This window comes from Onychostoma macrolepis, chromosome 01, assembly GCF_012432095.1.
Source record: "Onychostoma macrolepis isolate SWU-2019 chromosome 01, ASM1243209v1, whole genome shotgun sequence".
NCBI classification, from domain to species: Eukaryota; Metazoa; Chordata; class Actinopteri; order Cypriniformes; family Cyprinidae; genus Onychostoma; species Onychostoma macrolepis.
The window spans coordinates 18881096-18908002 of NC_081155.1; the positions used below are offsets into that span (position 1 = coordinate 18881096).

Genomic DNA, 26907 nt, shown 5'->3' on the forward strand with positions numbered 1-26907 from the left:
TTAAATATGAACGGGGGGTTTTGTCTCTCATTTACTGAAAAGGCAAATGTCATTCATTTTCTGCAGCAATACATCTACAAATGAACTACACATACACCACAGAAATAAAGTCGTTATATAAAGATGACAATATAAAAATAAGGTCTTAAATGTAGTCATTTAATTACTTAAATTAACAGTGACTGCATGTAGCATTACCATAACAAAACCACAACACAAAACCTTGTCATTTTGAAGCAGTAAACATTACCCACTAACAGCATTCACAAAACAAGTTATATCGACAATGCCCTTTCACATGACTCTGCATAACATTAAAATACACATTTTATCAAAACCATGGAGAAAAAAATTCATATAAATATAGTTCACGGAGTAACACGATGAACTGTGCAATGCCGAGCAAATTTACCATTTGCCATTCTATTACTACTAACAAAAAAACGTTCTTTACGTTCTAAAAATTACTTCCGATGTAAACACAAAATGCAACTGAGCTCTGAAGTGACCACAGAATTTTTACAGCAGTATTTGATTATGTATAACAGAGCTGACAAAATACCTGTAAAAACTCTGATTAATCTCAAAATACAGATCCATGACTGTTTTCGGAATAGTTATTACCATACTATTGCTGCAGTATATAATATGCCTAGAATACTTGGATAACGACTACATTTGCCAAAATGTAACTCTTGCATGAAATACTCTATCCTGCAATGTACTCAACTTGATGGATAAATTGAAAGAAACCTCTTTTTCTAGCCTTGTTGTTTGATCAGAATGTTATTTTTTAAATTATTTTTTTATTTTTTAAGAAATAGGCATGCATAATAGTGAACATTTCTCTGTGTCCAATTGTTTGGTTCAGGGCTATTAAAAGCATGAAATTACTTAGCAATTAAGTAGTTTTAATGCTTTTACGTCACAGCTCAGGATAGTCACTTGTGAAGGCTTTTGATGCATCAGTCAATCAGTGTTGTCATTTTCCTGTCTTTTTAGTTCACGGCACTTAAAGTGTAAGCTCAATATACATATACTTTAAGAACGTTTTTACACATTATACTTGAATCATATAATAAAACTGACATGGGGTTTCTCTAGCAGGGTTGCCCAAACTCGGTCCTGGAGGGCCGGTGTTCTGCAGAGTTTAGATCCAACTTGCCGCTATGTTTCTAGTATGCCTAGTAAGAGCTTGATTAGTTGGTCCAGGTGTGTCTGATTGGGGTTGGAGCTAAACTCTGCAGGACACCGGCCCTCCAGGACTGAGTTAGGGCACCCCTGCTGTAAAGGCTTCAAGGACTTTGACATATTAAATTTCATTGTATTATAGACAAGCTGTGAATATAAATATAAAAATATAGAAGGCTGTATACAGTGTATACTGCACAGTGCTTAGTAAATAGTAAGCTAGTATTCCATTCCGAACATAGTCATGACCGCACTGACCACTACACAACTTTTTGTAACACTGATATGCAGTCACTGCAGACTCATCTGTAATATATCTAATGTAACAAATACTATCAACACAAACATAAGCCAGTTAGAAAAAAATAATATTCATAAACATGTTTTTGTACTTGATAGTGCTAACAATGATCCTTATAGTGTTCGATCCTTCAAAATCCCACCTTTTAGAGGAGAATAATTACTTATCACCTGTAAAAGCAATTTTGCGAGTGATTTAAGTGTTTTCATCCACCTTGGAAGGTAAAAAAATTGATAGTTGGGTTCCTTCATCTGAAAAGCATGTCTTTTGCAGTCTGACTTCAGAGGGTCGCAATAATAACGAGTTTGAGAATCCGCTTTGAAGACAAAAAGGATCAGCAGCAGCAGCCTTGGACGTCGGGTTGTCACTTCCCAGAAGCATTCCAGAAACATCACAGGGCACTCTCATACGTCACCGGGGTCCCCGATGCAGACAAAGCACCTTGACTGACAGCTACAATTCAGAAAATGACAATCAACTCAAACATTCATTTAATTTCAGTTGCTTTTTACATCTGTTTATATACAGAGTAAATAAAAATATGTACAGTTGGCTATATATAAGAGGGGTTAATTTCATATTTTCACACAGAACATGTTTATGAATTTGACGAAAACTGAATCTACTGGTCTCAGTTATAGAAGCTGGAGCATTTTATGTTTTTTAACACATTAGCAAAGTGCAATAGCCAGCATTGTACAAACAATAAAGCAAAGACAGCGTGAAACAGGACAACGGGTGACCTGCCAGCATGCAAATTCAGCAAGCTGTGGTGATACATTTCCATGTGCATCTCATGTCGCATGTTTATCAAAATAGATTAGTTGCTATCCATATTTTTTTTGATGGCAAGACAACTGCAGAAACCTACTTCAGTATTATTTGCACAGCTAAGCAGTTTACATCTGACCAAAACTGTTTACTATCTACAAAAAGCAGCATCCTAACCATCGTGAACCATTGTGACTGATGAAAAAAAAAAAGTTGTATAGCAACTTAACTCTCTTTCACGCACACCACACAAATAGCACTTCTCATGTGAAGAGCAACTAACGTCCATGTTGCTAAGCTAATGACCCAATGCTGTAAAACATGCTGTAATACATACTGTAGATGCATGTGTGTGTGTATATGCGCAGATTCTTAATGTTTCCACATTTTTGAAAGTCATATCTTATGCTTACCAAGTCTGCATTTGTTTGGTTAAAAAAATAAATAATTATAATTATAATGTAAAAATAATAATTACAATTTAAAATATGAAAAAAAGAGAGTTGTATTTTTATTTAGTATGTTTGCATATTTTTAAACATATTTAGTAAAATGTAATTTATTCCTACAATGGCAAAACTGAATTTTAAACAGCCATTAATTCAGTGTTATTCAGTGCTAATATATTTAAATATCACATATTAAATGTAATATTATAATAATATTTAATAATAATTACATATTATATGTCATAATATTATATTTTATATTCTAATTATCTTATGAAATCGTTAAGTTACTTAATTCCACCATGTCTCAAAATTATTGCTATCGTAAGAAAAAAATAATTTTATGCCAAAAATCATTAAGATATTAAGTAAAGATCATGTTCCATGAATGTATTTTGTCAATTTCCAATCTGTAAATAAATCAAAACTTAATTTTTGATTAATAATATGCATTGCTAAGGACTTAATTTGGACAACTTTAAAGGCGATTTTCTCAATATTTGGATTTTTTTTTTCACAAAATTGACCCTTATGACCGGTTTTGTGGTCCAGGGTCACATATGTTCTAATCTTTATTTGATTTAAATTGTTCAAAATCAATCAAATAATAAAAACATTTTTGAAACAAAATTATGTTTCCTGACCAATAATTTATCCAAGCAAAATTTGTGCCAACTGTTTGGAACTGACTTCAGAATTCTGCCAATGACTCCTAAAAATGTTGCCTAGGTGGGCAGCTCACTCTATATTGTGTGTGTGTGTGTGTGTACTGGTATATATGGTTTATGAGGACACAAATGTGTATAATAACATGGGTACTACAACATAACCATGGTTTATGAGGACACTTCCTGTGTCCCCATAAAACAAAAGGCTTAAAAAAAACCCATACAAAACGGTGTTTTATGAAATTCAAAAATTGCCAGTAGTTTCCTGTAAGGGGTAGGTTTAGGTGTAGGGCTGGTGTAGGCCAATAGCACATACAGTTTGTACAGTATAAAAACCATTACACCTATGGAGAGTCCCCGTAAACAACATATACCAGACTGTGTGTGTGCGTGCAAATATCTCACCCCACTCAGGGTTCTTTGGTTTCTGCAGGAGTCGAGGGCCGAGCAGGCTGATGAGGAGCGCTCCAATAGGAGCGGTGATGAGAATGGACAGCACAGCCACAGTGAGGACGTCCATGCCATACCTCTGCAGCTCAAGGTCATTCTTAGAGCGCGCCATATCCAGAGCTGTAGAGCCAATGGCAGCCTGAAAACAAACACACAGCATTCATAGAGATCTGATGTGCATTTCATTTTTTGTCATTTAGCTCACACTTGTCTGCTAGAAGGACTAAGTAAAAGACAAAGGCACAGTATACCTGTACTGTGGCTTTAGGCATCCAGGCTAGAACGATGAAGACTTTCTCTTTCAGGTTAAAGCCGGCTCGCAGTACCACAACAAAAGTGATAAGCAGGCGTACCGTGAGTGCGATGAACAGGGCTGCTATACCCAGAACTGTAGACATATTACAATTACAGTTGGTCAACTGCATTTCTGAAATGCTATACATGTGAAAAAGTGTACTCTGCTGACATCCCAATTACTTCAGTTTATTCCAGCTCTTTTACTAAAACCAGTTTTGTAGAAATGACAGCGTAACAACTTGAGAGTGTAACACTCACACACAGTCGTGACCTCCAAAGAAGTAATGATAACCTCAGCACCGATGAGACCAAAGAGAAGAGGCTGGAACACCTGCCAAAACCTCTCCACCACCGCTTCCACTGGAGCCTGAAACACATACACACTGACATTAAGTGTGTGATCTGAGAAAATTATCTATTAGTGCTGACACAGAGAAAAAGAACACACATAAGGTCTGGAGTAAAACTAAATAATTTAGTTTTCCACTCCAAATATACTCTTTTCAAAATCATACATTGGTTTAAAAATGTAAGCCTAACATGTAGACTTTGTACAAATATAAAGCAAAACAAATGTGCAAAAAAAAAAAAGACTAGTCTTGCACATCCCTGGTGTGTTTGGGAGGAGAGATTCAGACCTTAGCTTTGCCCCAGCCCATTGCAGCCACAAATGTCAGAACTAGCGTACAGAGTCCTCCTGCACCAGGAACCCCGGCCACATTACTGCCAAACAAAGCAAACACGGCCAGACCCAACACCAGGAAGGAACGCTTCAGCACAAGGTTTCCCTGTGTGGTAGGACAAAAGACAAATCATCAATAGTCATGAAACCTGTTAACCAGACAACATCAATTTCTGAATTCAACATGTACTTCTCAATCATAAAGTTGTAGCTCACAAACCTGGTCTCTGCTGGGGAAGTAATGTAGAAAGTACCCTAAGGCCACACCAGTGACCGCACCACCTAATACCTCCAGCGGTCCCCTCAGCAGATTTAACCACACACTGCCTGCAGAGGGCGAAAGAGAGAACACTAAAATAAAATGGGACCACTAACACCAAGGAAGTCCATAAAACCGGAAGAAAGAACCCTACAATACATCTTAAAGGAATAGTTCACCCAAAAATTAAAATTCTGTCATTAATTACTCACCTTCATGTCGTTTCAAACCCGTAAGACCTTCGTTCATCTTTGGAACACAAATTAAGATATTTTTGATGAAATCTGAGAGCTATCTGACCCTCCCATAGACAGCAAGGATCCTAACACGATCAAGGCTCAGAAAGGTAGTAAGAACATTGTTAAAAAAATCAGTGGTTCCACCGTAATTTTACGAAGCTACAAGAATACTTTTTGTGCGCAAAGAAAACAAAAATAACGACTTTATTCAACAATTCGTCTCATCTGCGGCACCCTATTGCGCCATTTTGGAGAGCATCACATACGTATGCAACGTATATACACGGATACGTTGTTTCCGCTTTGATCTGAATGTAAATAGCGTATCCGCGTATGGACGAAGGTCTTACAGGTTTGGAACGACATGAGGGTAATTAATGACTGAATTTTTGGGTGAACTATCCCTGTAATATACAAAATGTTATAATTCATGAACATGCACTATTAAAAGGTGAGGTCTGTTTTAAAAAAAAATTATAATAATTTTATTTAACAAGGATGCATTAAATTGATCAAAATGTGACAGTAAAATACATACATATGTATATAAAAAAAATGTAATATTTAATATGGTCATATTAATACAAACAAACTGTAATACAAAAATGTATACAAAAATATGAACTGTTTTCAACATTGATAATTATAAGAAATGTTTCTTGAGCACCAAATCAACATCATAGAATGATTTCTGAAGTATTGTGTGATACTTAAGACTGCTGATAATTCAGCTTTGCCATCACAGGAATAAATTACATTTTAAAATATATTAAAATAGAAAACAGCTATTTTAAATTGAAAAAATATTTTACAATATTACTGTTTTCACTAAATTTTTTGATAAAATAAATTGTAAACAAAAATGCAGCCATGGTGCAATTTAGCACAATGTAGTCTATCCTAAACTTGCATTGTGTAAAAGCACTTTGAATTCCTCTGTCAGACTGGTTAAATTATTAGTATCAATCAAAACGAGTGCTGAATTAAATGTCAGCTGACTTGGCACCCATGTCAGCACTGTTCATATCCAAAATATCTCATTAATTACATTTTTTAGGAATATAGTCTGTATTTGTATCTTTGCATTTGTATTTGTATCTTTTGGTGTACCTGTGGCAAAAGCTATACCCAAGCAGGTGGTGAAGCAGGTAATAGCAAAGATGTCATCAACGCTGCATGCAGCCATGAGTAGAGTAGGTATACCCTGCTCTAAACCGTACCCTTGCTTATGCAGAAGCAGCATAGACGGAACCACAACAGCAGGAGAAACGGCCCCAAGAACAAACCTGCCAAGCAGAAAATGACAGCGATTAGGTTGGTGGCAGCAGACATTTCAGAGATGTTCTTGTCTTATCAAAATCAGAGGTTTACCCTAAAATAAAGCCCCAGATCCATGGAAGACCCAATATTAAATAGGAGACCACAGCCATAGTGGTTGCCTCGCAGGTGAGAGGGAACATGGACAAACGAAAACACACGCTTTTGAGCTTCTTCAGAGCCTGAAATACAATCTTCAGTTAAGTGAAAAGCCTTTGTGAAATGAAACTGGATATTAACAAAAAAAATATGGTGTTTGGCTGAAAGAGAATTCTCAAGAGTATGAAGGCACATCCTCTTGGGTTAGAGGATGTGTAACTCTACAGGGGCCGGAGGGGTTTCATACCTTTCCGTCTAATTCCAGCCCAGCCTTGACCAGAATGACACCCAGTGCAATGTTTCTCAGAGAAGCAGACCATCTAACATCAATGTAAACTGCATCTGTCACCACAGGGATGTTTCTGAGGATAAACCCTGCCAGCAGCATGCCTGCGGACACATGCAGAGAAAACAACACAACTGAATAACAAAAACAGAAACCCCATTGTCATTCATTGCAGTTCTCACACTGATAATGAAACTGACCACTCTGAGAAAAAAAATAAGTCAAAAATGAAGAAATAACACAGGCAGTTTATCTTTGAGCTGTGGGGAAAATTGAATTACACACTACCGTTCAAAAGTTTGGGGGCGGTAAGACTTTTTAAATGTTTTTGAAATAAGTCTCTTATGCCCATGCATTTATTTGATCATACAAAAATAATAAAATACAGTAATTTTGTAAAATAGCATTACAATTTAAAATAACGGTTCTCAATTTTAATATATTTTAAAAATGCTCAAGAAACATTTCTCTTATTGTCAATGTTTAAAAATTTGTGAAAGTTCAAAAGAATAGCATTTATTCAAAATAGAAATCTACGTAACATTAAAAAAATTGTCTTTTCTGTCACTTTTGATCAATTTTATGTGTCATTGCTGAATAAAGTTCTTTAAAAAAAAATAAAAAATAAATCGCAGTAACCCCAAAGTTTGAGATAGTCACATGAATTCGCCATGCTGACCAACAGAAAACTGTGTTGTATGCAAACGTTGTGTTGTAATTACTACATTATTAACAACAGACAACAAAGCAGAAATTGCTCATACCAAGTAGTGGAGGTAAAGGTGGCATGTTTGGGAAGTGTATGCGTCCAAATAGTTTTCCCCCGGCTACAGAACAAATAAACAAGGTTACGATGCCAAAGAGGTTCCCGCCAGGAAGACATTCCTTCTCTGTAATGGACCAAACAACCCCAAAGAGCACTGCGGCCATGGACACTACAAAGGGGACAAGAACAAACAGATACTGTGTTCACAGGAACAAATTGAAATATGTTAAGGAAAAAAACAGCTATATTCAATTGTAATAACATTTCATAATATTACTGTATTTTTTTTTATTAAATAAAGTATCAAATTTCTTTTGAAAACCTTAAAAAAAAAAAAAAATCACCTTCTGACACTAAGCTTTAAAAAAATAGTGTATGTGCAATCTCTATCATCATGTTTGGGAAGATTATTGACCCTTTTCTAACCTTTGGTGATAATGGTGGCCAGCAGGCCTCTGGGTGGACATGGGCACAGTCTGCGCAGCCGTGGGCAGCATTCGTACGGAGGGTCTGTGTTAGTACAAGCGTCAACTGAAGACACCGGTCGAGGGACATAAGTCTTCTCTTCGGTCATACTCGGATTGGGGCTCTCTGAGCGCTTCGGAACCACCAGAACTGTCTGACTGACAGTAAGGTGATGCTGTTGGAGAATGACGAGAGAAGCAGTGATTTTAGTAGCAAAATATAAATTTGCAGATGTTTTTATCCAGTGCAGCATATAAGACATAGTAATGTATGATGTATTTCCATATGTCTGAAATAGGGCTGCAAAACAATTAATCACGATTAATTAATTAATCGCATTCAAAATAAAAATGTATGTTTACATACTATATGTGTGTGCTATGTATATTTATTATGTATACACACATATGTATATATTTAAAAAAAAAAATTGTATGCATATTTAAACTTGTATATAATTTATACTATATATAAATATTTTATATATAAAACATATTTTTCCTTAACATATACATGCATGTGTGTGTATTTATATATACATAATAAATATGCAAAGTACACACGCATATAGTATGTAAACATAAACTTATTTTGAATGCGATTAATCGAATGGACTGATCATTTTGCAGTCCTTGTCTGAGACCACACCCATTGTTTTTCATTTAAACCTGGAGATAAACAAAGGAAAGAAAGAAAGAAAGAACTTATTTGATCAGAAATACAGTAAAAACAGTGATATTGTGAATTTTTTTACAATTAAAAAAATAGTATTAGAGTAATTTCCAAATGATCATGTGAAACTGAAGACTGGAAAATTTAATCTTCAGTTTCTGCAGGAAATTCAGCTTTGCCAACGCATGAATGAATTACTTATTTTAAACATATTAAAACAGAAAACAATTATTATACATTTCTATTCATTGATATTAATAATTATTATTATAATACCAAGACCAAAAATCAACAATGATTTTGTTATTATATTGCAGCCTTTTAGAGTTGGCAGATATTTTATTTTTATTTATAGGCTATTTACAATTTTTGTATAAATACATATACATAAGCAGCATTAAACAGACTGTGTAAATAAACATAAATGCCATGTAAGATGCAGCTTCCGTTCGACCTTTGCAGTTTAAGGATGGCTTTGATTGACTAGAAGCAGTCTATATAGCATTATGATTGACTGCACAGCAGAAACTTTGAGTGAGAAGTTGAAAAGAAAAAATAGTTGTATTAAATTAAACAGAATGCAAAACAGAAGCAGAAATGACACAAGTCTCAGTGTATTTTCTTAAACATATTCGAAAGTACATGAACTGTTGCTCTATAAAACATTAGAATGTTTGTTAATTGAATAAATTAAGGTTATTTTAAAGTGTTGAACCTTTTACATTGAGATCATTTTAGCTACATACTGTAACATCAATGAAGGAAACTGTCCCATTTTAAAGAACCACTACTGAGATAATACAGACAAAAACAGCATAAAGTGTGGAACTCTGACTGATAACCTACTTCGGCATGGTTTCCCAAGGCGGAGGCTGCATCCTCGGTCGTCTGTGAGTATGTGGAGTGGGATGAATGGGGTCTGGACTGGGCATCCTCCATGGCACTGTACTTCTGCTCTATCCTCGCTCGAGTTTTCTAGCCATGGCACGTGTTCATGACCGGCTCCTGTTTATCAACACTTCATCTGTGTAAATATAAGCACAGCGTCTGCCTATCGATGAAGCCTTAGCTGTTGTCAATGAACTTCAACGAGGAAATAACACGAGTACTAGAAAAGAAACCGACTGGTTTATTCAACAGGTTAATCGGATTGTGACAGGACTAAACGCGACGCCTGGGCCATATGGTGCTTTATCAGACTGAAGAGCGCATGGCATATGGTCTCTGTTTGTAAAACCGTAGTAAACCACTCACTGAATAGCATTACTGGCATCACAGTGTTCTTAGTCCAGGTATTCTTATTTACAGCATCTTCAATTATCGTCTATATAGTATAAGATTAATTCCCTTCCTTGTTTCATGATGATTGCAATCCTGTTGTTTTGCGTGATAAAGACATTGTCTTTTCTCTGTGATGATTATAATTTTTTGTTATGGTAAATCAATTACCTGACATGAATAATGAAAACAAACAATCATGGCTTCAAACCTTACTGCCATCAAATCAAATCAAATCAAATCTCACGCGGAAGTATCTGTAAGTTTGACCATCTGCAAGATATGGTCTACACATATAAAAACAAATAACACTGAAAATATACGCGCTTTATCCCAGAATGCGCGGATAGATTTTAAAAGGTTAATCTTTTACCCGGTAGAGGCATCCGGAAGTGTGAGTGACAGCTGGAGAGTGGTTTAACCGTAAGCCCAACCCGAATAATAAAATGGCCCAATCCGGTCCAAGCGGTGCTGTTGACAAGTCCCACCTCCTTTAGAGTGATTGGCTAGAGCTAACAGTAACCGACCAATCACAAGACGTCGGCAGGAGACTTCTGTTTATCATGATCCCATAATCACACGACATCCACAATGTTTTATGCTTTATGTGGTTCATGTTTACCATATATTAACGGCACATATACTCAAGCTAAAGCCAGGGAACTGATCAAAAATAAACACCAAGAGCTTCAAAGTTTAGTCTTTTAAATCACTAATTGTTTTAATGCCAGGTTTCAGTTTAAAAACATTCGCTACTATTCTCAACCTTTATTTATGAATTAGAAAATTGTCTAATAGACAGGAATTGGCAATAAGTAACCTTGGCATCCACAATCTTTTACATCAATGACCAAGAACGATTCGATGCATATTCAGTACAAAGCAGCATTAAAGTTTTAAAAATAAAGAAAATCAGTGACTATGTTTCTCTGGAAGTCAAATTGCATGCATGTTAAAGGTTATTTAGTAAATGTAACAAATCATCCTCAGAGTCTCCATCCTCCATCAATGATGGCTTCTGTTCCTGTTACATAGGCAGACTGTAGGAATAAAAATCCTTCGATTATTTTTAAATATCCAGACATATTTTTAATCCAAGTGAACTGTTAAAAAGGCAACACCACTTTTCAGTACGACATGGTGTGTCTTAAATGATATTACAAAAATAAAAATAAATGGTCAAAGACTCACCTCATCTGAGGCCAAGTACACACACAGATGTGCCACTTCCTCTGCAGTGCACATTCTACCAGTCTTCTGTCTGGCCATAAAGTCTTTAAAAGCCTGAGAGATAAAACACAAAGTCTATACCAGGGAGAATGACAGATTGAAATGTATTATAAAATTGTATACCTGCTGTTGGAAAAATTGTTTGTATAAAAAACATTTTTGTACTCAGTTGATAAAATATATTGTACTAAAGGGCCTTCAATAAGGTGCTAATGCAAAAAAAAAAAAATAGCACCTTGTGTGAGGAAAACTTTCACAGAAGCATCGGAAATGTTCATACAAGCATTATCAAAAAAAAAAAAAAACATTTCAAAAAGCAGATGTGTCATTTTATTCTGCTGAGTGTTGGATCACAGAATTCAGATTCATGGTGGACAATTTTTACAGTACAATCTTTTTTACATTTATAATAATTCTAATACATTTACGGTTCTCATACTCTGTAACAAATGCCTTTACTATCATATTTGATCAATTTATTTCATCTTTGCTAAATAAAAGTATTCCGTTTTTTTTTTTTTTTTTTTAATATATTCTTATTGAAAATTTTGAATGCTAGTGTATCACAGTGTTTACAGATATTATGCAGCAAAAAACTATTTCAACATAGATAATATTGTGCGATCATGTGACAATGAAAAATTAAATATATTAAAACAGTCTGTAATATTGTAATAATAATTGTCAAATTGTAATATTTCACAATTGACCGATAGTGTATATTTATATTAACTTTCTCTTTTCAGATATATGCTGCTGTATGACTATAATGCGGTGTATAAAATATAAACGTATAAAAGTTGGCTGTTAGTTATCTTCCCAGAGAGCTCTAAAAGACTTTTGCATTTGGAAAAAGACAATGAAAAATTACACAAACAGGTTCAGATTACTGTTTCTTGGCTGTATAGTACAATGTCTTGGTAATAGAAGCAGTACCTGCTCTGGATCAGGTCTGTCCTGAATTCTCTGTCGTAATGAAGGTGTATCTACAGTTCCTGTAAAGGACAAAAGAAGCAAAATAACTCACTAGGTACAGGGACGCTTTTTTGTACATCACAGGGAGTTAATATAGGAAACCAAACGATAAATTAGCATACCAGGGCAGATACAATTGCAGCGGATCCCTTGCTCCAGGAAATCAGCTGCCACTGATTTGGTCAGTCCAATGATGGCAGCTTTAGATGTGCTGTAAACACATCTGTTCACAACTCCTGGAGATGCAATTAAGGATGAGCAATTAGGAGAGGGCAAACTTCACTTGACCTGGCATTTATCCAATTTCAGCATCAGCCAAACTGGAGATAATGGGGCTAAGATAATATGCCAAGAGCAACATGGAACAATGTCAATCATCACATGTAATTAAGAGCAAAGGGCCAAACCTTGATATACAACATGATGTATTACAGCAGCCCATTTATAATTCAGCATCAAAATGCAAATAGGTTGCCACAGAATATAATTATTACCTTTGATACTAGATGCCACAGATGCCATATTGATGATATTACCAGATTTACGAGGCAGCATCTATATGGAGATGGATAAGGGAAAATCAGTTTAAATTGGCTGACAGGTTCAAGTATATATATTTTAAATCAGACGACAGCATTATTGCCTTTGTGTAGCTGTCATGCATCCCATGTTGATAATATTATTATACATGATTTTTTTTTTAAGAATTGAAAACTTAATCAACAGTAACAGCAGACATTTATAATGGTACGAAAGATTTCTATTTAAAATAAATGATCTTTTTATATTTTCCATTCATCAAAAATCTTGAAAAAAAAAAAAAAAAAAAGTTTTCAGCATTGATAATAGTAATTGAAATGTTACTAGAGCACCAAATCAACACATTAAAAATTCAGCTTTGCCATCACAGGAATGAATTACATTTTAAAATGTAATGCATTCAATACAGTCATATTAAATTGTAATAATATTTCACAGCATTACTGTTTTTACTGTATTTTTGATTTTAAAAAATGCAGCCATGAAGAGATTTCTTTCAAAAGCCTTGAAACCCAAACATTTGAATGTTAGTATATGAACTAGTATTCGCATAATTATGTATAAAAATTAATTGTACTAATTTGAGAGACATTTTAATTTCATAGAAAAAATAAAAAATAAATAAAAAACAATGTCTGGGTAACCGAATGAGCACATTTATGCCGTCACAGGGATTAAGTATTAAACCACATAGTACAAATCTGTTTTGTACTCTTAACCCAAAGAACAAACAAGATGGGGATGAAAACATAATCTTTATATACGATGGTCTTTCCCTGGGATAATGGGGGAGAAAAAGAAGAGGTAGCACGAGGTGTTCAAGATATAATCCTAGAGAGGGGAAGGACAAGATGACCTTAGGCAGGAAGGCCTTGATCATCAGGTACATGCTACGGACATTCACGTTCATAGTGAAGTCCCAGTCCGATTCCTCACACTCCAGTATTGAGCCATGATGGACAAATCTGTGTCAAAGAAAGAAGAATGAGAAACTGTATGCACATTAAAGAAACAGTTCCCCCCAAAAATGAAACATAGTCATGCTTTTGCATCATTCCTGAAATGTGATTTATAGAAGATGGTATATTCTAAACAGGATAGACTACAAATAGCTCAATAGCTCAAACTCAAAATAATATAAAGAAAGTTAGCTAAAGATATATATTCACTGCTTTTAATGAGAAATACAAACCCAGCAACATTGAAGAGCACATCCACATAGTCAAACTCCTTGACTAAGGCCTCCACTTGGTCTTTCTTGGTAACATCAACAACTTTGGTTTTGATCCCTAACAAAAAAGCAAGGGAATAAAAGAAAGAACCTTCCAGGAATCAGAAGGGCATAGAGAAGCCTGAGAGGAGAAGCACTCTTGAACTAAAGCAATTTGTTTCCAACATAATGGGATTATGTGGCAAAGCAGAGCAGTATAAAAAAGGGGGTCTAAAAAGACCCACTAGCCTTTGAAATCTCTTATTGGTGAAAAAGTCTTATATAGACACACTCAAAGATCAAAGATAATGCTTGAGCAAATAATAAATAAATAAATAAAATCACACAGATGTCCATCACTAAAATTAGGATTTGAGAGTTTTTTAGGCAGTTCAGGTAAAAACATTTGAATTATATAAAAATGATTTTGTAAAGACTAACAAAATTCAACAGTGACAGTAAAGACATTTATAATGTTACATATAATGTATTTATTTCAAATAAATGTTATTTTAACCTTCTTATTCATGAAATAATTTATCCACAAAAATATTAAGTAGCACAACTGTTTTCAACATTGATAATATTAAGAAATATTTATGAGAACCAAATCAGCATATTAGAATGATTTCAGAAGGATCACATGACACTGAAGTCAGGAGTAATGACTGCTAAAAATTCAGCTTTGCCGTCACTGGAAAAAAAATCCAATTTTAAAACAGAAAGAAGGTCATTTTGAATTGTAATAACATAAATTATTGTATTTTTGAGGAAATAGGCCAAAATGCAGCTTTCTTTCAAAAACATTAAAAAAATGTAAAAAAAAAAAAACACGTACCATCCCCTAAGTTTTCAACGCTAGCTGTATAAGCCAGCTTTCACATAGTAATTTTGAGAAAAATTTGACACATATTCAAAATTCATCATTTAATGTCATCAGAAAAATATCTTGGGTTCCTTTCATTAATAATTTACAGCATATGTTTTAAATCCTACAAAATTAGTAAATTATGTAAAATCATTGAATCATTCAAAATTAAGGTAATAATGCAAATATGAATCAAAAATCTGTTCAAAAATTCAAATCAGTTTCCAAAAATCAGAGAAGATATTTTAAGATTGAGATTACAAAAATTGATTGAATAGCTGGGAAATTACAGATAAGGATTTTGTTTATGTTTAGAAAAGTTTTTGATTCACATATTCCCACTAGGTGGCAATACATAGCCAGTCAATGAGTTACCTGGAATGCCATCCAGCTCTTTAAGTTTGTCTCCATTGATATCTGTAGCAGTGACTTGGGCACCTTCCTTGGCAAAAGCCTGTTTTGAATTAAAAAGACATTACAGTTAAAGTCAGTAAACAAAAATATGCATGATTAACATGATCTTTCTCAACATCCTAATCTAGCTTTTCATGATAATATGGACATGTAATGCATGCAATGCAAAAATTTCAACATATCAGTTTCATCAAATCCATTTCTCCTAATAACACATATGTTATAGCTCAGGTCGAGCAGGGTTAGCGCACACAGCAGGCCGGGCTGATATAAAACCTTGCCATATCTATGCTTTCAATAACATTCCACCGGTGAGATTTCATTTGAAGACAATCGTGAAATGGCATATGTTCCCTCCATGTGATCTGCCAACTGGCTCAGGGCTACAGTATTTCCTCAATCTGCAGTTTCTCTCATTTAATACTCATTTGAATATTCACTTGATATGGAAATGTATTCACCTAGCAGGTGTGCATCTTAACCACCCCCAACGCTCTGCTGATAACGTGCTGTTGACTCATAGAGAATTTGCCTAAATGATCTGAGACACTCTTTTTCACCCCTTAATGATGAATTATAGCGTTTTCATATTGAAAATGCTTGTAAAAATAGGTCACAATGCTAGAAACATTACATTGTTTCAGCATTCTTGATAGTGTTACTATGTCCAAGAATTCTGTATCTACACTTGACAGCCTCAAAATGTCATGTTGACAGCCCTTGCATGACAAGCTTTAATTCAAAAGGAAAACACATAGCAATTGTAAACCCTCAAGAGTAAATCCATCATTATACTCATCAAAGTGGCATGCAGGCCTGTCAATAAGCCACAGCAGAGTGCAGCAAACGACGTGAAATCTTTGAAATGGATGTAAAATTAATGGTTACTATTGCAGAGGCTTTTCCAATGCCTTGTGCTGCTGCAGAAAGGACTATCACTTTCCCGTCCAAACGGCCCATTGTCTCCAACAAGAACCTAAACGTGTAGAAAAGTGCATAAAAACGCAAGGCTCATTAGTTTGACTAAATTAAACGCTATAAAAGATAACATATTTACTCCTTTACAGTCATACTGAACTGTTCTAAAGGTCATGTTTATGCATGCAGAGTTTATATATTAAAAAAAAAGTTCTCGTTTGCAGCAAACAAATAACCTGATAATGTTTTGATGGGTAATTGTAGGTGATGAACATTCAGAAGTGCACGATTAATCCCGGAGCATACAGATATATCATGCATTATGCGACGTTAACTTAGTTATGTTTCACTATGCGCCGCAACCGTGTCACGTGATGAGTGTAAAGGTAATTCAGTGCAGCAGTTGTCTTATGAATGACTGCAAACATAAGAGTAAAGAGACGCAGTTCACGTTTAAGCTAGCGACCGTAATGCTTCACATCTAGTCAGTGGAAAAAAATGTCAGAGCCTGTTTACAAACATGACGAACAGTGGAAGAACTTACTGACAACTTCTGTGCTCCTGAAAAACATATGTGACGGACCAACGTCCGCGTCGCTCAGGTTTCAATTTTCTATCAAAATAAAAGTCATGTAAAGTAAAACCGTATATGAGTAAAATGTAATCAGTTACTGTACAGCAAATACGTCTACTCAAGGTATATGAAATATGTGGTTTTGAAATGTGATTTAAAAATAATAATAACAAGAAGAGCAATAATAATAATAATAAAATTATTCAGAATAACGACAACAACATTACTGCAAAGGTGATACACGTTCAGAATGAAACAATTCTTGCCAATATTCCACTCAAAGAAAAGACATTAGCTCACATTCAGATGGGTTCCTCTCAGCTGGCATCATTAGAAACTGCTAAGTTGGGTCATTCATAGTTAACATAAACTTCAACAAACATGACAATGGTGCTTTTCATATGGAAAAAAATATCAGAACTGTTTTTTATAGTCTGGTAAAACTGTGACAGATATATTTCTTAAGCACTAAGGGAGGAGGAAATCTAGAAAAAGTGCTGCATGAAGCTGCAAGACGGTGGTGTGACTCAACAGCATGATGTGTAATGGCTGGGTAATAGAAAACTAGCATTAAACAGTGATGCCACCGTTTAATAGGCTTTTATTTTGAAGTAAACATTAACTTACATAACTTTTTCGTTCAAAATCTTAGAAGTGCGTGAAGTACAAGGGTCAGCTACCACCACACCATTATCTTCATATTTTAGTAGAGAGAGAGAGGGAGAGAGAGATTTCCTTTTTTTATACCCATTTTGAAAATAATAAAAATGAGTTGTGTATATTAAGAGCAAATAAAAACGTGATTTTTTCTTTTTTTTTTTTCTGTTGCAATGGCCTTGTTGACACGAAAGTCATCTTGGTCTTCTTTATTTATCTTTATTTTTATTTTTATTTTTTTCGGTAATGGAGTCACAATTTCTAGAGAATGAAGAAGCCACTTGACATGATTTGGTGTGTTTGTGTTTGCTCAATAACACCACTTAAGGTCATGATGATCTATCTAATCAAAAGGCTAAAGGAAAAATGATTTTTCAGATTTTTTAGATTGGACCCAAATCCAATCTAAGGTCACCGCTTGGCCAATGCAGTACAAAGCATGAATGGATCCACAAGCAAATTGTTTCACTCTTAATACTTTGATGTTGAATCTACCCCATCATCCAATTCACTGAGTTGAAATTAGTGCTTTGTTAGCTTAGAGGCATGAAAATAAACAGTGCTGCAGTGAAATACATATAGTGGGTCTGTGTAGTTTAATGGATGTCTTATTAAGGTTGTAGGAAACCTTTAATGGCTTATTGATCCTGCAAAAAAAAAAGTGGAGGTAAATAAGGTTTATATGCCTGGGGCTTCACTTTCTTTTTACATCACAGGCTTGCCATTAAACCATCCATTCCTTTGATTTAAAGACATTAATAGATTTATTTATACATGAGCACATGTTACACAATGAATATGTGCACTAGTGGGTAAATAAAAATACCAATTTTGTAAAAAAAAAAAAAAAAAAAGTGTGTGTGTGTGTGTGTGTGTGTAACTGTCTGATCCATCCTGCAGGAACATAACGTTCATGTGAAGATCTTTCTTTTCACAAATGGGATATATATAGCCAAATGAAATTGTTTTATATATTTTCTTTTTGTTCACAGCATAAATTTAGTATTAAATTAACAAAGTGTAGGAATTATTTTGTGGACTGGCCTGTTTTTCCACATCAATCACACATTTACATACATTTTTTTCAACCAAAGAATGAAAATTGTGCCAACCAAACACATTCTTCTTTCTTTGTCTATGAAGACATACATAATTCTTTAGATGTAATGTCATTTTAGATGTAACATGCATTGACATATCAGATGTTAAGAGATGAGAGTTCTATATTTTATATTACACAATATATTACAATATTCTGTCATTGTGCAACAGTCTTTCATCACTGTTATGGCTGGAATACTGATATGACTGATTAGTCACATTGCACAGAAGCTTTAAACACTGTCTGCAGAGATGAATAAATTCCTCATTGTGAGTGGTAGATTTAATCCTGTTGAATCAGGTTTTGGACTGTAACAACATACTATCTCTTTGATACAACAACTAAAGTGAAAGAAAAAATAATTCAGGCTTCCACAGCTTACCGAATCATTCATTTCACCCCATGTTGCAAAACCAACACATCAATTGATTCCAAACCCATGGACAGATAAGTAATTGTCACAGCAGAGTGTTTTAAAAAATGCATGCACACACAAACACCTATCAAATCTGTGGTATTGTTAATTAGCATCTTGACACCTTAAATGGAAAGGGTGCTCTTTAGAAGACTGGATAATTGATTTCTTATTATTTTCATATTACTGTAATAAGGCATATCATTAATCAAGTACCCATAATTAGTCTGAGCTGCATAGAGTAATGTAACTGTCTGATTTGTCCTGAAGGAACATAACTTTCATGTTGAAGATTTATCTTACTTTCTTTCCACAAATGGGATTGACTGTTTCGATTTATCCCAAGTGATAAGTGAGTAAAGTCCTTGTCTTTTTATATCTACTTTTAATAGATTTCATTGTAGATGAAGCCATTCTCTGGTAACGAATCTGAACAGAACAATATTTTAAGGAAAGAGACCCACTGCTGAACTGTATTTCTCACCATGCAGTGATTTACAACATTGACATTTACAACATTAGCAGTTTACCCATGAGTTTAGACACTCTTCCTCAGACACTATTGCTTCTGCAAAAATTGGTTTAATGCTTATAAGCATATGGATGACTGAATGAGTTTTACTTTGAAAAACGAACCTGTTGGGCCCTCATTCATCTCCCAGTCAGCCTTCTGCTCTGAAAGACCCTGTAATCTTCAAGCATTTAAAGAGAAATGTCTTTTAGATAAGGATGACAATGGGTGGGGAACAAAAGGATGCCTTGAGCTTTGAAATCTGTCCATGAAATAAAAAATAAATAAAACACTGTTGAATGATTATTAGAGTCCTGAGACAGATTCTGTTTTTCCCCCAGTTTATTTCCACATTTTCAGCAGACACACAAGAGTTTCACAAAATAATTTAATGATACAGGTCATGACATTTGTACGATTAGTTGTTAATATGTTTTAGCACGTCGCTAACATGTTGAAAGCATGTTTTATAAAGTTTATAGCATGTTTTATCAAGTTGCTAGCATGATTTAGCATGATTTAGCATGTTTCTAATGTTAGCATGACAGGCTAGTTGCTAGACTTTTCTAGTAATAGATAGGCTAGATAGATAGATAGATAGATAGATAGATAGATAGATAGATAGATAGATAGATAGATAGATAGATAGATAGATAGATAGATAGATAGATAGATAGATAGATAGATAGATAGATAGATAGATAGATAATAGTACCATGCTTTATTATTTGATGAATGCTTTTTTTCATCTTTTTTTTTTTTTTGAGATGTCAAATGTAGGCCCTTAAAATGATCTTCATGTACACTTCACCATAGTCTATCACCATCATGCAATCTACTGTATATTCATGACACACCACTGAACTGAATCAGGCAGCATTCCGTTTTAAATTCTTTACCTGGTGGAAGCTTTCCATGTTGAAATTGCAATTGGACACTAATTGCAGGGACAGTTTCCCTCAAGCTACCAGGGTTAAGTGCCATTTACTCAATGTGAGCAGGCAGGATTGTTGACCCAAATGTTGCACTGAATGAGTCATAAGAACAGGAGCAAGTGCATATAGAAAAAACACTGCTGTTTACAAGATACTGATACTTGTACTGATACACTGTTAAATATACAGTGTGCCTATAAAAGTCTGAGGTCACTAGTAATTTGCTTTGTTTATTTTTATTATTATTAATTGAATTAATTTTTTGCATACAAATAGGTGGAAAAAAGTTTAAATTTTTGTCTGTCCCAGTTTGTTTTGTTTCTTCATGTCATTCCAGACAAACTGAAGATGGTGTGATCAGATCTCTGTGTGGAGCACTGGCTGTTGTAAGACTCCTTGTGCAAACAAAAATCTGACTGGATTATTACAATTAATGGCAAAATGAATGTTTGGACATGTAAACTGATATTTCCTACAGACACACTACAGCAAACCACCTCTGTACATAAATAAATCTAAATACAAATAAAAGCCTAAAGGTCTGCCAAAATTCTCTTTAATGTTTCTTTCTAATCACTAAATCAGCCTGCTTTACCAAAATAATAAATCCAATAAACATCAAGGCATGTTAGGAGGTGATAAACCGAACTGTAATGTTTTTAAGCTACAAGACATTTTTAATCAATGACAGCAGTTACAGAATCAGCAGCTCTAACAATGTGCTTCTCAACATTAAACTGCAGCTGAGGCGATTTTCACTAATCCAAAGTGAGAGAGCTACTGAATGGGACAAATAAACTAAATGCTCCAATCCACTCTTAGCCCCAGTTTGTGAACACAGTTCCATCGTTCTCCACAGCAATGATTAAGTCTCCAGCATCAGCTGTAATAAACAGCTCCACTGGAGATTCCTCCAGCTCCATCCTCTGCATGAGAACCAGCACAGCTGAGTTTGCCTCATTTTACTGCTCTCACTCAGCAATATACAGTGGGTACGGAAAGTATTCAGACCCCCTTTTATTTTTCACTCTTTGTTATATTGCAGCCATTTGCTAAAATCATTTAAGTTCTTTTTTTTTCTTCATTAATGTACACACAGCACCCCATATTGACAGAAAAAAACAGAATTGTTGACATTTTTGCAGATTTATTAAAAAAGAAAAACTGAAATATCACATGGTCCTAAGTATTCAGACCCTTTGCTCAGTATTTAGTAGAAGCACCCTTTTGATCTACAGCCATGAGTCTTTTTGGGAAAGATGCAACAAGTTTTCACACCTGGATTTGGGGATCCTCTGCCATCCAGTTCTGTCAGGTTGGATGGTAAACGTTGGTGGACAGCCATTTTTAGGTCTCTCCAGAGATGCTCAATTGGGTTTAAGTCAGGGCTCTGGCTGGGCCATTCAAGAACAGTCACGGAGTTGTTGTGAAGCCACTCCTTCGTTATTTTAGCTGTGTGCTTAGGGTCATTGTCTTGTTGGAAGGTAAACCTTTGGCCCAGTCTGAGGTCCTGAGCACTCTGGAGAAGGTTTTCGTCCAGGATATCCCTGTACTTGGCCGCATTCATATTTCTCTCGATTGCAACCAGTCGTCCTGTCCCTGCAGCTGAAAAACACCCCCACAGCATGATGCTGCCACCACCATGCTTCACTGTTGGGACTGTATTGGACAGATGATGAGCAGTGCCTGGTTTTCTTCACACATACTGCTTAGAATTAAGGCCAAAAAGTTCTATCTTGGTCTCATCAGACCAGAGAATCTTATTTCTCACCATCTTGGAGTCCTTCAGGTGTTTTTTAGCAAACTCCATGCAGGCTTTCATGTGTCTTGCACTGAGGAGAGGCTTCTGTCGGGCCACTCTGCCATAAAGCCCCGACTGGTGGAGGGCTGCAGTGATGGTTGACTTTCTACAACTTTCTCCCATCTCCCGACTGCATCTCTGGAGCTCAGCCACAGTGATCTTTGGGTTCTTCTTTACCTCTCTCACCAAGGCTCTTCTCTCCCGATAGCTCAGTTTGGCCGGACGGCCAGCTCTAGGAAGGGTTCTGGTCATCCCAAACGTCTTCCATTTAAGGATTATGGAGGCCACTTTGCTCTTAGGAACCTTAAGTGCAGCAGAAATGTTTTTGTAACCTTGGCCAGATCTGTGCCTTGCCACAATTCTGTCTCTGAGCTCTTCAGGCAGTTCCTTTGACCTCATGATTCTCATTTGCTCTGACATGCACTGTGAGCTGTAAGGTCTTATATAGACAGGTGTGTGGCTTTCCTAATCAAGTCCAATCAGTATAATCAAACACAGCTGGACTCAAATGGTGTAGAACCATCTCAAGGATGATCAGAAGAAATGGACAGCACCTGAGTTAAATATATGAGTATCACAGCAAAGGGTCTGAATACTTAGGACCATGTGATATTTCAGTTTTTCTTTTTTAATAAATCTGCAAAAATGTCAACAATTCTGTGTTTTTCTGTCAATATGGGGTGCTGTGTGTACATTAATGAGGAAAAAAATTAACAAATGATTTTAGCAAATGGCTGCAATATAACAAAGAGTGAAAAATTTAAGGGGGTCTGAATACTTTCCGTACCCACTGTATATGGTCAATAAATGCAATGTCATTTTTTTAACAAATGCAATATTATTGGATAAAATGAAAAGTGAACAATGTCATTTAAATGTCAGAAAAGAAAGTGCCCCCTGAGCACACAGTCATTAGTGAGATTAGTGCACAAATGGATTTGTTATGCAACAACCTTGATTAATTTTCAAGAAATCCATCCATTATTGCAACTTCCCAGTTTCAGAAATCTGCAATTATTCTGATATTACATTCAAAAGCATTTTTATTAAATAGCCTCTGTGTCTATATTACACAAACATAAGCCTATATCCTTCAGGTTTTGAACAAATGACTGTAAGCATATGAACATAATTTCCATAATGTTTCTGCGCTGTAATATGTAGATTTCCATCAACTAATTGCAGAACAGTGTGAAACACAATCCATCTCAGACTGCACAGGCACACAGGCTCCCAACAGCCCTAAACACGATTTTTCCTAAAGCTATCTTAAATTTAATAACTGACACAGCCACAATGGCGTTGCATATAAAGATGCCCAATCCTGTTTCAATGGGCTTCAAGTGACATACTCAAAGAAAGAACTTCTCCAGCCTCTACCAATTAAAGCAGCTTCATTACACATGCAGTTTCAATTAAATTCAGCATTTAGTTCATAAACCAAGGCAGAAGGCTAGAGAGTTTATCACAGCCTGAGAGAATTCCTTATCCTCTCTCTCTGCAGAAAAAAAAAAAGATGGATATTACAAAAACTCCTAAATCAGATGCTTTTAGATTGTAGGTAAATTAATTAAAAGATAAAGACAAGATGTGCTTGTGGGATACTCCTGAAAAACTCTCTCTCTCATCGCTTTTAGACTTCATTGAGAGTTTCTCACTGAATAGTTCGCACTTTGAATCACTAATGCAAAATAACTGCAGGGAAACACTGATGTAAACGGATAGTTCACCCCAAAATGCAAATTCTGTCTCATTTACTCAACTTCATTTTGTTCCAAACGCATATGTTGTTGCTTTTTCTGTGAAATATAAAAGTAGAAAAACTGACAACAAGAGTTTATACACTCTCGGAGAAAAAAAGGGTACAAAGGTGTCACTGGGACAATACCCGATAGGTACAAAATCTAAAAGGTACATATTTCTACCTTATTTACCCCTAAATGGTTCCTAAAGTGTACATATTAGTACCTTTTGAAAGTTGTGACAGTTTTGTACTTTTTTTTTTCTTTTTCAGAAGAGTGTATAAACAGGGCATGTCAAGTTACAAAAAGGATGAAAAGTTGCTAAAAATGCACCACAAAAGTCAACCATATGTATTCCATATCTGATGAAGCCATTCAATAGATTTTGTTTTGAAACATAAGTAATTATTCATTTATAATCTTGCCACCACACAAAGCCCATATCTAGCACACATTCACCTTAAACCAGTGTGGTACAACTGGAAACAACAGCACTTGATGTATATAGCTAAAAGAGACAGCATATCTGATAAGGAAGATGAATGATAAGCCTTAGATAAAAGAAAAAAAAAAAAAACATTGCTTAGAATTTAAAGGAACACTCCACTTTTTTTGAAAATAGGCTCATTTTCCAACTCCCCAAGAGTTAAACAGCTGAGTTTTACCGTTTTCGAATCCATTCAGCCGATCTCCGGGTCTGGCGGTAGCACTTTTAGCGTAGCTTAGCATAGATCATTGAATCTGATTAGAACGTTAGCATCTCGCTCAAAAATGACCAAAGAGTTTCGATATTTTTCCTATTTTAAACTTGACTCCTCTGTAGTTACATCATGTACTAAGACTGACTCAAATTTCGACAAAATATCGAAACTCGTTGGTCATTTTTGAGCGAGATGCTAACGGTCTAATCAGATTCAATGATCTATGCTAAGCTACACTAAAAGTGCTACCGCCAGACCCGGAGATCGGCTGAATGGATTCGAAAACGGTAAAACTCAACTCTTTAACTCTTAAATGTTCCTCCATGTGACTGTTATTGTTCTGTTTTGTGATTTGAATTTTTTCTTCTTTGGCAGATAGATACTGTTGTATTATTTTCTACAGCACATCATGCTTCTGTCTTCATATTAGGCATACTACTCATCCTTTAAAAACAGAAATTGCTTTAACTGTGCTCTAGGAATAAAGTGATATCCCGCTGAGAAAATTTTACTCCATTATTACAACCACCCTGAAATCCAGTCAAATGCATAATTGTGATATACTGTAAGTACATTTAATGACCACCTCTGAAGGGTGATTTAAAATCTTTCTACTTTTCCCATCTCACACAAAATTTCAACATCACTACTTGACTGCAAAGAGAGGTGATTATTATGAATTGGTAAATCTTCACTCTGCAGATTGGTATATTTATTTTTTCCTTCCAGAATTTTAGAATATGAATTGACCAAATATATGCTAATATGAATTCTGATTCTGGCTGCCTATCATTTCATACAGTAGCATTTCCAATGACATATACTGTATCTAAATGTGTAAATGCTCGCAAAGCCCTCCTACATTATTCACCAGATTAAATTATTGCTATTGAAACAATATATTCTACATTCAGCAGGATCGTTTACAGCACAATATGTACTGCTGTATGAGGCTATAAGGGTGCCTTTAAAAGCATGTTGTAGGCGTTCGATTCACAGCTGATTGTTTAGCAGAGGAACCAGACTGAGAAACAGCACAGCTACAGGGATCCGCCTGGTTGGTCAGAACACTAATGGCCAATAACAGATGCTTTTCAAGATATATGAGGATCAAGACCACTTTCATCTCAGTCATTTCAAATGCATTTGTATCACAGGGGACTGAGGATCATGACTCATAACTCAAATAACTTGTAATTGTTCCCTTTTTCAGTTTCAAAGGCAGATAAAACTAAATCCATTGTGAAGAATATCAACTTTGTTGATGCTGTTCTCTATAACACCTCATTGCCTTTTATGAAATTCTGCATCCACTTAGAAATGTATTTTTCTGGTTTGTTGTGCAGTCAAATCATTCATAGAGCAGGTGTAGAGAAGGGACATACATGGGAATGGGTAAGATGATGTTTTGACCCCCTTTTTGCCAAAGTCCACTTTTTTGAAAGCTATTCCTCTGTTAAAAATGGCTTGAAACATAAAATATGTGTTGATCAAGACACTCACTTACTGGCTTCCTACTTGGTTCAATGAGTCAGCGAGTTACTGATTCAAGAAACACTTGGAATGATTCCAATTAGTACGATTAGTAAACAAAACCGTTTTTGTGAACCAGTGCGACCAATTCATTAAGATTCAACCCAAGGAGTCCATCAAGAATCAAACATCAGTAAAAAAGAAATTGTGGGAAGTTTCATGTCTTCTTACTAAAATCAACTTTTCCCACTTGTAAATATTGACAGGCATTGAGTACTGTTGAAGCATTGAACTATTGTGCACTTTCTGATTTCTGGTATTTTTATGAAAGCCTCCATAATTCTCCATAAAAGAGAAGAAAGAAAGAAATACGCTACAAACAATAGCAGACATGTATTTAAGGTACTCTAACGTAGGAGATTCTGCCTTCAAAAATATGCCTCCCACATGAGTCACTGCTGCTCACCAAAAGCTTTCTTCAAGTCTCTGCCCAAATATGGAATATAGAACAGGAATATGAATATAGAAAAGGTTTATTGAGAGAAAGCTACAGAGCATGCATGGATGTATACTGTTTGTTCTAAAAGAATTTGTAACACATTTCAGAAATGTTATTTACTTTAATGTTAGATATATTCAGTATTTTTCATA

General features: G+C 35.3%; 2 protein-coding genes across 5 annotated transcripts; both read right to left on the reverse strand.

Annotated features, from left to right (window-relative positions):
• Positions 1-23: 23 nt before the first annotated feature.
• On the reverse strand, positions 24-10750 carry si:dkey-162b23.4 (sodium/hydrogen exchanger 9B2). Of its 3 annotated transcripts, none has more exons than XM_058787104.1 (13): positions 10564-10750; positions 9759-9936; positions 8202-8415; positions 7774-7944; positions 6971-7113; positions 6679-6806; positions 6418-6593; positions 5030-5136; positions 4766-4915; positions 4386-4494; positions 4082-4218; positions 3786-3969; positions 24-1945 (listed from the first exon to the last, which is right to left on the reverse strand). In XM_058787104.1, the coding sequence occupies exons 2-13, from the start codon at positions 9849-9851 to the stop codon at positions 1884-1886; spliced, it is 1674 nt and encodes a 557-aa protein (XP_058643087.1). In that variant the 5' UTR covers positions 9852-9936; positions 10564-10750; the 3' UTR covers positions 24-1883. The 3 variants fall into 3 exon arrangements, with proteins under 3 accessions (XP_058643087.1, XP_058643108.1, XP_058643097.1); XM_058787125.1 differs by lacking the exon at positions 10564-10750 and adding an exon at positions 10362-10555; XM_058787114.1 differs by lacking the exon at positions 10564-10750 and adding an exon at positions 10167-10555.
• A 135-nt stretch (positions 10751-10885) lies between these two features.
• bdh2 (3-hydroxybutyrate dehydrogenase, type 2) lies at positions 10886-17358 on the reverse strand. 2 transcript variants are annotated; one of them, XM_058787135.1, is made up of 11 exons: positions 17220-17358; positions 16890-16958; positions 16316-16403; positions 15389-15467; positions 14128-14224; positions 13792-13900; positions 12890-12950; positions 12518-12631; positions 12357-12415; positions 11382-11474; positions 10886-11230 (listed from the first exon to the last, which is right to left on the reverse strand). In XM_058787135.1, exons 3-11 carry the CDS (start codon positions 16385-16387, stop codon positions 11177-11179), a joined length of 738 nt encoding a protein of 245 aa, XP_058643118.1. In that variant the 5' UTR covers positions 16388-16403; positions 16890-16958; positions 17220-17358; the 3' UTR covers positions 10886-11176. The 2 variants fall into 2 exon arrangements, with proteins under 2 accessions (XP_058643118.1, XP_058643127.1); XM_058787144.1 differs by lacking the exons at positions 16890-16958; positions 17220-17358 and adding an exon at positions 16582-16830.
• Between the last annotated feature and the right edge of the window lie 9549 nt (positions 17359-26907).

Excerpts from the sequence above, each read along its gene's own strand:
- bdh2 (XM_058787135.1), bottom strand. The coding sequence starts at position 16,387 with ATGGGCCGTTTGGACGGGAAAGTGATAGTCCTTTCTGCAGCAGCACAA. Across the intron at positions 12,951-13,791 it reads TCAAGGCCTTCCTGCCTAAG|ATGCTGCCTCGTAAATCTGG; the intron begins GTCATCTTGTCC and ends ATCTCCATATAG. Across the intron at positions 11,475-12,356 it reads ACAGACCTGATCCAGAGCAG|GCTTTTAAAGACTTTATGGC; the intron begins GTACTGCTTCTA and ends TTTATCTCTCAG.
- si:dkey-162b23.4 (XM_058787104.1), bottom strand. The coding sequence starts at position 9,851 with ATGGAGGATGCCCAGTCCAGACCCCATTCATCCCACTCCACATACTCA. Across the intron at positions 8,416-9,758 it reads CCTTGGGAAACCATGCCGAA|CATCACCTTACTGTCAGTCA; the intron begins GTAGGTTATCAG and ends ATTCTCCAACAG. Across the intron at positions 4,495-4,765 it reads TGGGCTGGGGCAAAGCTAAG|GCTCCAGTGGAAGCGGTGGT; the intron begins GTCTGAATCTCT and ends TATGTGTTTCAG.